This window comes from Herpailurus yagouaroundi, unplaced genomic scaffold, assembly GCF_014898765.1.
Source record: "Herpailurus yagouaroundi ecotype Mexico unplaced genomic scaffold, PumYag 188, whole genome shotgun sequence".
NCBI classification, from domain to species: domain Eukaryota; kingdom Metazoa; phylum Chordata; class Mammalia; order Carnivora; family Felidae; genus Herpailurus; species Herpailurus yagouaroundi.
Window position 1 is genome coordinate 13768989 of NW_024412419.1, and position 16392 is coordinate 13785380.

At 37.1% G+C, this 16392-nt stretch overlaps 1 protein-coding gene across 1 annotated transcript in view; it reads right to left on the reverse strand.

Moving 5' to 3' along the window:
• The window catches only part of SMC6 (structural maintenance of chromosomes 6), a 78821-nt gene that overhangs the window by 21095 nt on the left and 41334 nt on the right, over positions 1-16392 (reverse strand). The window contains exons 18-20 of the mRNA XM_040496124.1: positions 12605-12740; positions 11030-11110; positions 9516-9686 (exon numbers count right to left, since the gene is read on the reverse strand). Of these exons, the coding sequence (XP_040352058.1) occupies positions 9516-9686; positions 11030-11110; positions 12605-12740 (388 nt within the window). The remainder of the gene's footprint in view (positions 1-9515; positions 9687-11029; positions 11111-12604; positions 12741-16392) is intronic.

A 16392-nucleotide genomic window follows, 5' to 3' on the forward strand; every position in this document is an offset into this window, starting at 1 on the left:
CCAGGAGATGATCTATCTTGGTATACATGAAACAGGCACTTCAAAATAAGGTGTATTCTACTGTTGTTGGTAGTGTTCTCTAAGCATTGATTAGGTCCTGTAGTTTGATGGTGCTATTCAGTTTTCTAAATCCTTATTGATTTTCTGCCCTATCAATTGTTGAGGGAATTCTGTCACATGTTGCAGCTCATCTGGTTGGTGCAGCTCTGCTGTTTGGTGCATACATTTAGGACTGCTATGTATTCTTGGTGGATTAACCCTTTTGTCAATATATGATGTCCTGCTCTACCTCTGGTAATTTTATTTTGAAGTGTACCTTATCAGATTTTAATATAGGTGTTCCTGCTTTCATTTGATTATCATTTGCAAGATATATAAACTTCCATTTATTTATTTTCAACCTGTCTATAGGTTACATTTGAATGGACTTACATTCTGGTCATGTTTTTTACCTAATCTGCCTATATGTGTATTTCAACGATTTATTTAGGCCATTTACATTTAGTGTAATTATTCATATATCAGGGCTTAAATCTGTGATTTCATTTTTTTTAGCTTTTTTCTGCCTCATGTGGGTTACTTAAACATTTTTTAGAATCCTGCTTTGATTTGTCTTTAGTACGTTTGAGGATCTCTGTGTACAGCTTTTTTAGTGGTTGTTCCAGGTATTATATATTTATATTATATATATTCCACAACATAGTCTACAAGTCATAATTTTACCAGTTTGATAAATCTTCCTTTCCAGCTTTTCAGGCTTCCTTATTTTAATATAATTGTCTTAAATATTTCCTCTACATATTTTATTTTATTTATTTTTATTATTATTTTTTAACATTTATTTACCTTTGAGATAGAGAGAGACAGAGCATGAACGGGGGAGGGTCAGAGAGAGGGAGACACAGAATCTGAAACAGGCTCCAGGCTCTGAGCTGTCGGCACAGAGCCCGACGCGGGGCTTGAACTCACGGACCATGAGATCATGACCTGAGCCGAAGTCGGATGCTTAACCGACTGAGCCACCCAGGCGCCCCTTTCCTCTACATATTTTAAAATCATCTCAGATATTATAATTTCATTTGCTTTCTGAACATTTTAAAAATTCAAGAAAAGAAGAAAAAGGCTACTGAATTTGGCTGTATGTTTAACTTGTTTTTCTTCTTTCTTGGTGTTCCAAAATTCCTTCTTTTATTGTTTTCTCTCTATTTAGAGAACTTTGAGCCATTCTGTTAAAACAAGTCTGCTGGCAACAAATTCTCTAAGTTACCCTTCATCTGAAAATGTTTCAATTTTTCTTTAACTGCTGGAAGATATTTATGCTGGACTTAGATTTTGGGTTGGCTGGTGTCTTCATTCAATACTTGAAAATGTGCTACTTCCATATGGTCTCTATGGTTTCTGTTGAGAAATCGGCTATCATTCAAATAGTGTTTTTTCCCATATAGGTGATGTTTCTCTCTTGCTGCTTTTAAGACTTTTTTTTTTGTCTTTAGCTTTCAGAAGTTTGACTATTATATGTTTTATGGTGGATTATTTTGGGTTTATCTTGTTTGGAGTTCACTCACTTTCTTAATCTGTAAATTCAGACTTTTTGCCAAATTTGAGAGGAGTGTGGTTATTCTTTCTTGGAGTACTTTATCAGCCCTGTCCTCTTTCCCCTCTCATTCAGGGACTCCAATGATACAAATGTCAGATTTTTTTTTATATAATTTCACAAGTCTTTAAAGCATTATTTATTTTTCAATTTTTTTTTTTTTGGTTTAGTCTATTTTCTCTCTGTTGTTCAGATTTATAAAGGACAAAAAGGAAAAATTATGAACTACATGTTCAATACATGTGATAAATGTCAATGAAACAATATAGTCCCTAAGTAGAAAACTTAAATAGCTCAGTATCAACTAAGGAAATTGAATTCATAAAGAAACTACCGTCCACAAAGAAAATTACAGGCCAAGATAGCTTTGCTGGTAAATTCTATTAAACATGTGAAAAAGAAGTAATTCCAAATCTACAAAAACTTTCTGAAGAGGGAAGGGGAACACTTCTAAACTCACTCAATAAGGCCACTTATAGGGGAACCAGGGTCACTCGGTTGGGCATCCAACTTTGGCTCATGTCATGATTTCAGTTTGTGAGTTAAAGCCCTGTATCAGGCTTTGTGCTGACAGTGCAGAGCCTGCTTTGGACTCTGTCTCCCTCTCTCTCTGCCCCTCCCCCACTCATGCTCGCTTGCTTGCTCTCTCTCTCTCAAAAATAAACATTAAAAAAATTTAATAAGGCCAATATAGCCATAATAAAAAAAAGTCAAACATATCACAGAGAATCAAAGACTAGTGAATAAACATGGGTCAAAACTCTTCAAGAGGCTGTGAGATATTTTTACGTATATGTATATACATACATATATGTATATACAGTGGACTAATGGACTATTATTAATCATAAAAAAGGAATGAAATCCTGCTATTTGCAATGACAAGGATGGAGCTAGACAGTATTATTATGATAAGTGAAATAAGTCAGAGAAATACAAATACCATATGATTTCACTCATATGTGGAATTTAAGAAACAAAACAAATGAGCAAAGGTGGGGTGGGGGGAGAGGGAAATCAAGAAACAGCCTCTTAATTACAGAGAACAACTTATGGTTACCCCACCGGGGAGAGGGGGGGGGGGGGTGGATTATAGGTGTTAAAAGAGTGCACTTGTCATGATGAGCACCAGGTGTTGTGTGGAAGTGTTGAATCACTATACTATATACCTGAAACTAATATTACACTCTATGTTAACTGGGATTTAAGTAAAAACTTTTAAAAAAATCTTCACTAAATTTTTGGCAAATAGAATTGAATCATTTACAAAAAGGAAAATAATTATGATCATGTAGGGTCTGCTAAGCTTTGTTTAATAGCTGGCAAAATAAAATCAATATTATTCTCCATTTTAATGAAAAAAGAAAAAGAAAAACTATATGATTATGGCTTTTAACAGCAATCCCACACCTAGGTATTTAACCAAGAGAAATGAAAACTTCATTTCACATAAAAACCTACACTTGAAGGTTTATAGTAGCTTTCTTCATAACCATCAAAACTGGAACCATCCAAATGTCCTTTAAGAGGTGAATGGATAAGCAAGCTGTGGTACATCCATATACATTTCAAATACACTACATTACATGAAAGAAGCCAGGCTCAAAAGATTACAGACCATATGATTCCATTTATATGATGTTATGTAAAAGGTAAATCAATAACGATGGAGAACATGACTGCCAGAGGTTAAGGGTGGGGGAGGTTTAACTAGAAAGGGGCAAAAGAAGGCAATTTTGAGGAGGACGACAGAACTGTTCTATATCTTGAGGTATTAGGTACACAATTCTGGATTGTCAAAATATGTTAAGTGTACGCCCAAAGAGTGAGTCTTACTGTTTGTAGATTAAAAGATTCATTTTCAAAAGTACTATTTGTAAAATAACACAGATGAAAGAGGAGATCAGGAGCTCTAGAAAAAATGTGTTACTCAACTACTGTAATTACTCAAAATATAGCTCTGTCATGATAAAGATGTCAAGGTTGAGGACACATGTGAAAAGTTACATAAAAGTAGTTCATGAAATGTGAACACAAACCAAGCAGTATTTCTAAACATTAAATATAACACTTACGTGATTCTGAATTCACGTATAGCTAAAAGTTAATAAACTGAATGTCATTAAGTTTGCATTTACTTACTCCCCCTCATAATTCATGTGAACGGTGGCCAAAACACATTCTCCCTGGTTATTGTGAAAATGGAAATGTGCCTTATATTAGAGGATGCCTTATATGCCTTATAGATATAACATGCAATTTCTTCAGAGAATGTGTAGATTGGTGAAAGGTTTTAGAAGATGATATATGCACATAGCCATTAATTATGGCAGCTCTCTTAACAGATTACATTCTAGTCAATTTGGACATTTTAAAAAATACACAGATTTCCAGAACTCACCTCTGGAGATTTTATTTTAGTTGGCCTGGAATCCATGAATCTCAATTTTTAAAATGGCTCTTGATTTAAGAACCACCAAAAGAAAGTTCAGACTGGCAGACAGTGTTTTCATTTAGTTTGATATACAAAGACTTCTACACTATTCCTCATTGTAATAGCTCCCAAACTGGACACCCATATGGTCCATCAATAAGTAAATGAATAAAAAAAATATGATATATCAAATACAATGGAATACTACTCAGCAATACAAAGGAGTGAATTACTGATTCAAGTAAAATATGAATATCATAGTCAAAAAGAATAATTTTTTATTCACTTTCAAACTATAGTATAGACATTATGTGCTAGACAGTGTGTTATGTTCTGAAAAAGGTCAAACCCCCCAAAAAGTAAGAGTACATAATGTGTGATTCCCTTATATATAATTCTACAAAATGTGTAGAATTACACAGAAATTATACAGAAATAGTAAGCAGATTGGTAATTGGGACAAGGGGGACGGATAAGGAGAGAGATGACAAATGGACACGGGGAAACTTGTGAGTGTGAAGGACACGTTCCTTTCTCTAATTGTGTGGCTTCACAGGTTATACACGTCAAAACTTATCAAACTGTACACTTACATGTGTATTTACTATACATCAATTATATCTCAATAAAATGTTTTGTTTTTTTTTTAATATCCTGATTTTAAGAACCACCAAATTAAACTCCACTCAGTTGTTGGTTTAATTTTTGGGCCCAGCATTGGTCATACACACTGTGATTATCATGGTCAGCCTCAAGAGTGACAGTTATAAACAGAGAAAAAACACAAACTAAGACAGCAATAACAGCATCATGAAAGATAGAATATGTGGAAGTATCCCAAAAAGGAAAAGAACTTGTGAAATATCTTAAAAATTGAAAACATTTGCCCCATATAATGCAGGATTTAGGCCACCTTCTATCATAAGAGCACAATTTACTGCATCTTGTTCACACTGCTGAATAACTATCACCCATGGCAGATGTCTGATTATAAAAGAGTTCTAGTAAAACTTCCACGGAGGATGGAGATAAGCTGTTCATTTACTTCAAGCAGTTTATTTGAATTTTTATGTTTTATGTAGTAGGAGACATTATAATTAGAAAACAGAGTAACTTATTAAAGAGGATGGTTGAATGCTAAGTTTTCTAATCATTTGTGGTAGGAACTTTGAAACAGTCCCCATATTTGCTTCAGGGAGCCAGAGGGGTAAAATGACCATGAGATCAAAGTGACCTGAGCTGAAGTCGGACGCTTAACCAACTGAGCTACCCAGGCGCCCCGTAATTTTTTTTTTAATGTTTTATTTATTTTTGAGAGAAAGAGCACAAGTCGGGGAGGGACAGAGAGAGAGGGGGACAGAAGATCTGAAGCAGGCTCTGCACTAAAAGCAACAAGCCTGATGTGGGGTTCAAACTCACCAACTACAAGATCATGACTTGAGCCAAAGTCAGACACTCAACCAACTGAGCCACCCAGGAGCCCCTTATCTTGGAATTTTTAAAAGAAGAATCACCCTTGATCCAAACAAACTCTCTATATCAGGCCACGTCTGTGCTGGTTAATCTTCCCTCCTGGCAACTGTGGAAAGTTACACACTTAACTCATATAACAGGATGAAAAGAAACTCATACGATGTTACTATCCCTTTCTCCACACTTATCATAACAGACTTCTCTTATGTACTTAATAAATTTATGTCCTAGGTACCATCACATTTAAAACTAAAAGGGAAGCAAGAGAGTATTTTATTTCATTTCATCTTATTGATGACATGAAGATCAAGAGATTTGAACAGTCAGTTAACATTCACCCTGGGTTAGATGAGAACTAGGAGGGATTAGGTCTAAAATTAAAGGCTGATGTAGCCCTAAACCTAGAGCATTTCTAAGCTTTAAGAAATTACAGCCTTTTAAAAATAGGCTGGGGTGATAGAAGGAACATAATCCTCAAAAAATGTCATTCTCTTGGATGTCTAAGTAACCAGTTTTATTCGGCAACATTGGACAAACTGCTACAGCATTATTACTGCCACTTGCTTCATATAAATCTATATTCATTATGAGGTTTTAAAAACCTATGAAATATTATCTTATAATCTTTAAATTTTATTTGTTTTTTTAAGTAGAGAGAGAGAGAGAGAGAGAAAGAGCATGAATAGGGGAGCAGCAGAGAGAGAGGGAGACACAGAATCCTAAGCAGCTTCCAGGTTCTAAGTCAGCACAGAGCCCGACACAGGTTTCCAAACTCACAAACTGTGAGATCAAAGTGACCTGAGCTGAAGTGGGACGCTTAACCGACTAGCCCACCCAGGTGCAATTTTTTGGTAATGTTTTATTTATTTTTGAGAGAAAGAGTACGAGTGGGGGAGGGACAGAGAGAGAGGGGGACAGAAGATCTGAAGCAGGCTCTGCACTGAGAGCAACAAGCCTGATGTGGGGCTCCAAGTCACGAACTGCGAGATCATGACCTGAGCCGCAGTCAGACGCTCAACCAACTGAGCTATCCAGGTGCCTCTTACTTTGGAATATTTAAAAGTACAGTCACCCTTGATCCAAATAAACTCCCTATATCGGAAACTGAGGGCCTCCTACTCCAATAATGCAGACCATCTATCTTTGCAGGCTCGATGTGAGCCACACTCCTTGTCTGACAAATTTAACTTGCAACTAAAACTGAAGCATCAAATTTGCAGTGTAAATCAAAACAGACTGTTTAAAGTGAGAAAAATATTCCTTATACCAAAATTTCATGACTATATATCTAAACAGAGTACTTTACCCCTCACCACCCTTGACACAAAATGAACAACTATCCTACAAGCAAGCAGATGACATCTCGAAGCTGCTAATATATCACGATGGCAGTGTCTCAGGAATTAAATTATTTTGTTAGCCATATCCTGTTGGTCCTGCAGTTATTGATGGCTAACGTGACATGATACTGAGGAGGAAAAGCCTCCTGGCTACCAGCTGACTGCATGCAAGTTCACCGAAGGACTCGCCTCCTGGCTTTCAGTTATTTGCAGCCAGGGCAAAGAGCTAAGATCAAGAATCTTTACTGCGTTCTTCCCATATTTTCTGCTCTTAAACTTATTCAAACTCCCAATCCCAGGAGTTGCATTAGCCTAGAGATAGATACCTACAAGAACAGAACACAGCTTACTCTTCTTCATTTCTTGTTTTGAATTTTAAGTTGTCTGGGATGAATAATTTAGGTGCAATTTTACTTTTTCTAGATTAACATATTTCATCATTTTGATTTTAAGTCAGCTTGTTCAATCCCTTACCCATTTAAAATATCTTTTTAATCTTACTTTTGTTGTAACTTCATTGCTCTAATTCCTGAATTCTGAATTCTACCTAGTCTATTCTTGATGATTTTAATATTTATCTTACTCCTTCTTATCATTTTCTTTTAAAAACTAATTTTGTCTTTTTTTATCCTTTTGCCTTTTTCTTATTTCCTGTATGTAGCAAATGCTTTCTTAATTATTTTTCTCAATATTATCTTTAATACATTTCTCTTCCTCACAATTTTAATATTTAAACTTTATATTCTTCTTCATCAGTTAACTTATCAGTCTGTGTTCTGATTTTTCATTTGTATCGCAAACAGAAAAGAGGTAAGCCACCCTGGGTTACAGAGGCAGGCAGAACCCCAGCTCCTGGGCAGCATCTCCAGAGAGACCACCGCAAACAGGGTGTTTGCAGGCAGCACATGCTGCACCTTCCTTTAATATTCTCCCAATTCTAAGTGAAGTCTTCCAAAATTTTCATTGGAGACAAGTAGAGTAAACCTTACATGCACAATTCTTTTAAACTATTAAAATACCTAAATCCATTTTGATTCAGCATACCCCTTCAGATTCTTTTTTTTTTTTTTTTAAGCTTATTTATTTTGAAAAGGAGAGAGAGCCTGAGGAGGAAAGGGGCAGAGAGAGAGGGAGAAAACCCCAAGCACGTTCTGTGCTCTCAGCTCACGGTTCGTGAGATCATGACCTGAGCAGAAACCAAGAGTTGGACACTTAATCAACCGGCCCACCCAGGCACCCAAGATGCCTCAGCCTCTTAAAATACACTATTCGTTCTTCTCAGACTCTTATAAATAACATTTAAAGTTCTGAGAACAATTGAGCTATTTGTAAAAATGATAATGACAATAATCTATTGATAACTAAGCTAAACAGGGAAAGGTATACTATTTAATTGTTAAATAATTTTATTTCCCTAAATTTGGTTTCAAAGAGCATGTGTTGGGGCGCCTGGGTGGCACAGTCGGTTAGGCGTCCGACTTCAGCCAGGCCGCGATCTCGCGGTCCGGGAGTTCGAGCCCCGCGTCGGGCTCTGGGCTGATGGCTCGGAGCCTGGAGCCTGTTTCCGATTCTGTGTCTCCCTCTCTCTCTGCCCCTCCCCCGTTCATGCTCTGTCTCTCTCTGTCCCAAAAATAAATAAACGTTTAAAAAAAAAATTAAAAAAAAAAAAAAAAAAGAGCATGTGTTTAAAAAAAAAAAAGTTTTTTTAAAAAAGACCAGTTTAATTCAGCCTGGAACATAATAGAAACAGGTCAATAAACAAGAATTTAGTAGCATGCCATTTCAAGTTGGCTTTTAAATCTAATCTACAACTTTAAAAAAAATTTTTTTTTTAGCATTTATTTATTATTGAGACACAGAGAGAGACAGAACATGAGCATGGGAGGGACAGAGAGAGGGGGAGACACAGAATCTGCAGCAGGCTCCAGGCTCTGAGCTGTCAGCACAGAGCCCAACACGGGGCTCGAATTAACTCATGAACTGTGAGATCATGACCTGAGCTGAAGTCTGACACTTAACCAACTGAGCCACCCAGGTACCACTTTAAAAAAATAATAATAATGTTTATTTTTGAGAGAGAGAGAGAGAGAGAGAGAGAGAGAGATAGCGTGAGTGGGGAGGGGCAGAGAGAGAGGGAGACAAAGAATCTGAAGCAGGCTCCAGGCTCTGAGCTGTCAGCCCAGAGCCCAATGCGGGGCTCGAACTCACAACCTGTGAGATCATGACCTGAGCCGCAGTCAGACGCTCAACCGACTGAGCCACCCAGGTGCCCCTAATCTATAACTATTTTTATACAACTAATCCTTGAATTACTGAAGGAAAGCCAAGAGAGACAACAGAGTAGGTGAGCACAGAAGCAGGGTGGATGGACAAGATATCCCTGCTTCTGGTTCTAAACAAGGAAGAAAAAAAAAATTCATCACAAAATAAAGAGGAAACAAAAGCTGTAATCTAGGAGAAACAGAAATTTTTAGCAATTTATTTTCCTAAAGACATGAACAGAAGTGTTTAATTCTAATTGGCCTACTGATGAAAATTTGGTTTGTATCCCATTTTATTTGGTTGCATTTACATTTAACCATAAATTCTGTTAGGGCAGTATCTAGCAAGTACAGTGTGGATACACAGCTGAAACATAAAATACACGTATAACAACAGAATAACAGTAACATACCTTAAGTGGTTCTGCTAGGTCTGATAGTTGGTTAATTTTCTGTTTAATCGCATCATACTTGTTTTCTGCTTCTATTTTCAGATTTTTAAGATGTTCCATATTTTCTTTTTGTTGTTCCATATTTTTCTCAACCATTTTCATTTTGATTTTATTTTCTTGAGCTTCATCTTCCTGGTCACATTTACAGAATGTAAGGAGTTAATTAAAATACTTAAGTATGAAACAGAAAAACAGCGCAAATGATTCTGAGAGAAGAGAAACTACAGGCTACAGGCGATCCAGTGAAAGACAAATACAAAGAGCACTAGCAAATTTTCATACCCTTGGTGGTAAATCAGAAAGTAGAAAATGATTCAACAGTAAGAAAGACTGACATACGGGAGACAGGTGAAACTATACTGTGCTTGAGGTCATAATCATAAGTAAGATTTATTTTATCTAGTTACTTTTTCTTTCAAAACGCAGTGTGCATACATATTTATCATGTGCTAGACAATATGTTAGATACTGAGTAAACAAAAATAAGACATAGCCCATACCTTTAAGAAACCTAAGGAATTAAAGCAGAAAAATAAAAAATGGAGAATAAGATCACTAATAAAAAACGAAGACAAATAACTCATTAGCTTAAAGCTCCATCAGTGCCAGGACTTTATCTGTCTGGTTCACTGTTATATCCCCCAGCACTTAATATGGTGCCTGGTGCAGAGTGGACATTCAATATACATTTATTCATTTTAACAAGACGGTAATCTATCTACTGCACTGCTTACTGTAACTTAGAGAAGCTAAGCTGAATGTAATAAACAGTTGTCTGAAAAATAAAAGACTAACAAATGTGTGATAAAATGAGAACCAATTTCTTAGGGGAAAAAACCTCAACAATGAAGAGACCAACTGCAACTGACTAAAAGATATCCATTAATATTAATACTGATTAACTCTGAACAAAACTATGCTAGGCAGTCTGGTTTGAAAGGCCACTGTTTAGAAGCATGCTGTTCAAGTTTTGATAGCTTTATTACATGTAGTAGAAGACAAAATCAATTATCATGCATGCAAGTTGCACATACAAAACATTAAGGAACTTGAATGCTACAAGCCAGGTAGTGTTGACTTTATTTGGAAATAAAGATAGCAATTACGAAAGGTAGCATCATATAAAGGATTTTAAAAAAAGCTTAGAGTACATGTTATTAACCTAAATGACAGCTTTGTATTTCATTTTATTTTTAATTTTTTTAACATTTTTTATTTATTTTTGAGAGAGAGACAGAGAGAGAGAGAGAGAGACAGTGTGAGCGGGGGAAGGGCAGAGACAGAGGGAGACATGGAATATGAAGCAGGCTCCAGGCTCTGAGCTCTCAGCACAGAGCCCAATGTGGGACTCGAACCCACGAACAGCGAGATCATGACCTGAGCCGAAGTTGGACGCTTAACCAACGGAGCCACCCAGGCGCCCCTGGCAGTTTTGTATTTTAACATTACATGTAAATCAAGGAAAAGAATCTTACCAACGTTGCGATATCTACAGACTGGTGTTCTTCTATATTCTCAAGCTCCCGAATTTCAGAAATACTTTCTGTTATTTTTACCTGAAAGAAAAGTATTTCGATTTTAGTAACATAAAATAAATGAAACAGGCATCTGGCTGGCTCAGTTGGTAGAGCACACGACTCCAGATCACAGGGCTGTGAGTTCGAGCCCCCACATTGGGTGTAGACAAAGGAAGGAAGGAAGGAAGGAAGGAAGGAAGGGCCCCCCAGAAAGGATGTATTAATCCACAAAGTCCTTACTCTGCTTTTGTTACAGAGGATTTTGTGGCAAATGACAGAGACACATTAGTACTGAATGAACAAAAGGAAGCTGCGTATAAAGTCTGTCACGATCATCCTTATTGCTAATCCAGTCCCATGAAAAAAGGATGGAAACACTCCTCCTTAGCGTTAAAATGATGACAGTGTTGACCCTACTGAGAAAACCCTTTTCTGAAAGGTGGAGGTTATGGCAAGATTACTTCAATACGCTGCTTCACAAAGTACAATCCAAGCATCCCCTGGTGCTTCTGAGATTCTTTCAAGGGGTCATGAGGTCAAAACTATTTTCACAAAAACACTACATTATTCACCCTTTTTACTATCACTTTCTCACGAGTGTGCAAAAGGTTTACAACTATATGATGGGTAATTACTGCAAGAGACTGACTGCAGAAGCTGATGTGATGATTCAGTTGAGTTTTATCAAGCCAGATATTAGAGGTTTACAAAAATATAAAAATGTCAAGTTTCTCACTATTTTTGGTTTTGGAAAAATATAGCTATTTTCCATCAAAACATTATTTTTGTGAACACATAGTTTTTTTTTTTTTTTTTAAGTTTATTTATTTATTTATTTTGGAAGAGAGTGAGAATGCACAGGAGGAGCAGAAAGGGTGGGGGGGGGGGGCCGGTGGACAGAGAATCCCTAGCAGTGCTGACAGCTGTCAGCACAGAGCCCAACGCAGGCTCAAACTCACGAACCATGAGATCACAACCTGAGCCAAAATCAAGAGTTGGACGCTTGACCAACTGAGCCACTGAGGCACCCCATAATGAGTTTTGTTTTTGTGTGTGTGTGTGTGTGAACCAATAAATATTCTTAAAGTTTGTTTTAATTTTTAATAATTAGGTAAAACCCATATAAATGAAAGCTTTTTTAGGGCTGTAAAGGGGCTTGAGGCCAAAAAGTTTGTGAACTGCTCCTCTAACTAAATAAATGGTAGGCTCTTAAAAATAACTTGGAAGTCATTAAAAAAAAGGGGGGGTGCCTGGGTGGCTCAGTCCGTTGAGCGTCTGACTTTGGCTCAGGTCATGATCTCATGGCTCATGAGTTCAAGCCCCGCATCAGGCTCTGTGCTGACAGCTCAGAGCCTGGAGCTGCTTTGGATTCTGTGTCCCTCTCTCTCTCTCTGCCCACCCTTGCTCATGCTCTGTCTTCTCTCTCTCTCTCTCTCTCTCTCTCTCTCTCTCTCAAGAATAAGTAAAACATTAAAAAAAAAAACAAAACTTGGAAGTAAGTTGAGCAAAACAAAAGGACATTTTTTTCCTTACCTTTAACTCTCTATAATGTATTTGGCGCCTTCTAAGAAATTCTTCATTGCGTTTAATGTCCTTTTCAAGGGTAGACAAATGTTGCTGAAGATTTAGTATCTGAGCCTTCTTATTTTCAACTTCATTCTCCAAGTCACTAGACACAGACAAGAGGATAAAAAAACACCTCAAATCTGTTTCTGAATATTACAAATACTTAGATCTTTACAAAGGAGAGCTTATTTGTGATAGTTTATTTGCAAAACTCTATCCAGTTAAACCAGTTCTATATTCCTACTAAGTTATTAATAACATGAAAATACAGAGATTTCAAAAGACATCTAAACTAGTCATATTTCTCTTACTTCATTAAGAAATATTTTTGACATGATTTGTGTGGCACACATCATGCACAGTGACAGGCAGAAGTGGAAACAGAATTTTGATGTGAAGGAATCAAACTAAAAGGAAAGAAAAACCAGGAAATAAGCTGTAATGTTAAAATGTGAACAGGACACTTTACATCCACAGAACTATGGAAACAGAGGAGTGAGTCTGGGAGAAGTGACAACTGAACTGTGTTCTCTAAAGCTTTCCTCAGTTGGACCAACTAGGAGAAAGACGGAAGGACAGACACAGAAGCACAGAGCAGTGAAACATAAACCCAACAGCTCAACCTTTACTGCTGGTAGATGAATGCTCTGAATGTGTGGGAGTGAGAGGGATGGAGAGAAGACAATGAAAAGGGATGGAGGGAAAAGCAAGTAGAGGCCAAAGCTATAAAGCGTCTCCGTGACAGCGGTCACTGTCTTCAGAAGTCACCTCTTCCTGCCTCACTGACCCAAGCACCTATCTCCCAAAATCGTGTGCCTGGTGGGAGAGAACCACCTTTGCAGTTAAAAACTGGTCTCGAATTGATAAGATGCATATGTTTCCCACATTTTAGCATCTCTGAAATCACCTTCCATTCCACGGTTCAAATAACAGCACTTTTTCTTTTTTAATAACAGAGCAGCTTAAATTTGATGAAATATTCTGGGGCGCCTGGGTGGCTCAGTTGGTTAAGCGTCCGACTTCGGCTCAGGTCATGATCTCGCGGTCCGTGGGTTCGAGCCCCACGCCGGGCTCTGTGCTGACGGCTCAGAGCCTGGAGCCTGTTTCAGATTCTGTGTTTCCCTCTCTCTCTGACCCTCCCCCGTTCATGCTCTGTCTCTCCCTGTCTCAAAAATAAATAAACGTTAAAAAAAAAAATGTGATGAAATATTCTAACTGCACTACCTTGCCAGAATCCTCAAAATTAGAAAACGAGTCAATAAATGTTAGCCGAATGAATGATGAAAATGAAGAAAGAAGGAAAATAATGATGGTATTCCTGGTAAAAATGGGGCGAGATACAAAAACTTAAGATGGTTCCTCAAGATTAGTAAGAAATATTTGTTTTATCATATATAAATCTAGACCTTTATTAACAGTAACTTTGCTAAAAAACCAAAATATTTACCAAGTAAACAAACTCTGAAACCTAGAGTCTAAAACAAAAATAAAAACCGATGAAATAAGCACAGAAATAAGCACCGATGAAATAACAATAATATTGTTATTAAACAATTTCCTGCATATTTTTTTTAAATTTTTTTTTTCAACGTTTATTTCTTTTTGGGACAGAGAGAGACAGAGCATGAACGGGGGAGGGGCAGAGAGAGAGGGAGACACAGAATCGGAAACAGGCTCCAGGCTCTGAGCCATCAGCCCAGAGCCTGACGTGGGGCTCGAACTCACGGACCGCGAGATCGTGACCTGGCTGAAGTCGGACGCTTAACCGACTGTGCCACCCAGGCGCCCCAATTTCCTGCATATTTAGAATAAACTTAAGCAATCAACATAATTTATATCAACAAAACGGCTAAATTATACAACTTTTTTTTGCAGGGGAGGGCGAATTCTGTTACACACTTTCATACAGTGTTCCTCCTTAGTTTTTAATTAATTTTTCCACGGAGTGAAAAACCTGTGCTACTAAATGAAATGTGCAAGCACGTGCACGTGGTTTGTGTGGGATACACACATGCCCCGGAACGGCCAAAGTAGTACACTCCTGGGTCTGCAGCCCTCACTCTGCTGTGTTTGTCTCCATAGCACTTGGCCTAGTTACAGTATTCATCTAGTCTATCTCCCCCTTCCTAATATTAAGCTCCAGGATGGGGAATTTTTTGTACTTTATTTTGTGCCATGTCTTGTGCCTCGATCAGGGCCTGGCACAGTAAGTATACATGCGATATCTGTTTTAAAGAACAAAGGAAAGAATAAATTTGAAAAATAAACTTTGGAAAATTATATTTAAGCTGTTAAAATACTTTGAAAATTCAAAAACCTACAGGTACATTTTTTTTTTTTTTAAATGATCTTGTATATAAGCAGTTACTGCAATGTAATTATTCTGAGAGTTAACTTACACATTTCTTTTGCTCCTTGCTTTGTACTTTCATCATGGGAAACCACACGGGGGTAATCAAACCAAGTCAGTACCTGTACTTAAAACTTAAAACCCTTTCCCTGTTAAGAAGCCACTCTGTTCATTATGAAACTGTGAAATAAATTATAATCTCTTCACTTAAATTCCAGAGCCATTTTTCATCAACAGGAATCTGTCAGTGATGAGCTGACAAGGGTATAGAGAAGCACCCTTCACGTATTCCTAATATGATGGGAAACTGGAGAATCTTTCTGGAGTCATCTAGCAATCACTATTAAATGGTCAACTTACATAAAAATAAAATGAAAGTGTTGAATTATCTATTTTAATAACTATTAGAGCTCATTTAATATTGTACATATTAAAAATATTAGTATTGCTTAATATTATTAAATATTTAAAATCAAAGCATTACTTGTATAGTAATACATCCATTACAGTCATTTGGCAACAGCTATTAAATAACTTAAAAATTCACATATCTTTTTAGTTAGCTATTAAGAATTTAAGCTATATACTTTCAAAACTATGCCAAGATCCATGTATGTGTGTTCTCACTGCAGCACTGTTCTAAGAGAAAATGGCAAATAACTCTCATGTCCATCAACGGGGAACTGGTTAACTCCTGGGGAGCTACCAAGAGGTAGTTCTAAATGTGCTGACATGGAAAGACTGCCCAGATTTAACACTGAGTAGAAAAAAAGCAAGATACAGAAACCATATGCACACTTACACACAGCTCACACTTAAGTGGAAGAAGCCAGACACAAGAAGTTGCATAGTGTATGTTTCCATTTATATGAAACATCCAGAACAGACTAATTCATAAAGACAAACCCAAAAGTGGATTAGTGGTTGCCAGGGGGTTTGGGATTGGGGGAATAATGGCTCATGGATATGGGTTTTCCTTCTGGTGTAAAGAAAATGTTCAGGAATTAGCTTACACTGATGGTTGCACAACCTTATGAATATAATAAAAATCTCTAAACTGTATGCTTTAAAATACAGTGAATTTTATAGTATGTGAATTATGTTTAATTTAAGTCACTGTACAAGGATTCAAACTATTTTGGGAACACATGTAAGAAACTGCTAAACTGTTACCTTACTTTTGAAAGAGAGATGAGAATGGTCTCATTTTGTATACTTTTCTGCGCTGTTTGGACTACCTCACCATATGCACAGATTCCTTCCTTTCTCTTTCTTTCTTTCTTTCTTTCTTTCTTTCTTTCTTTCTTTCTTTCTTTCTTTCTTTCTTTCTTGGACTATCTCACCATATGCACAGATTTCTTCCTTCCTTCCTTCCTTCCTTCCTTCCTTCCTTCCTTCCTTCCTT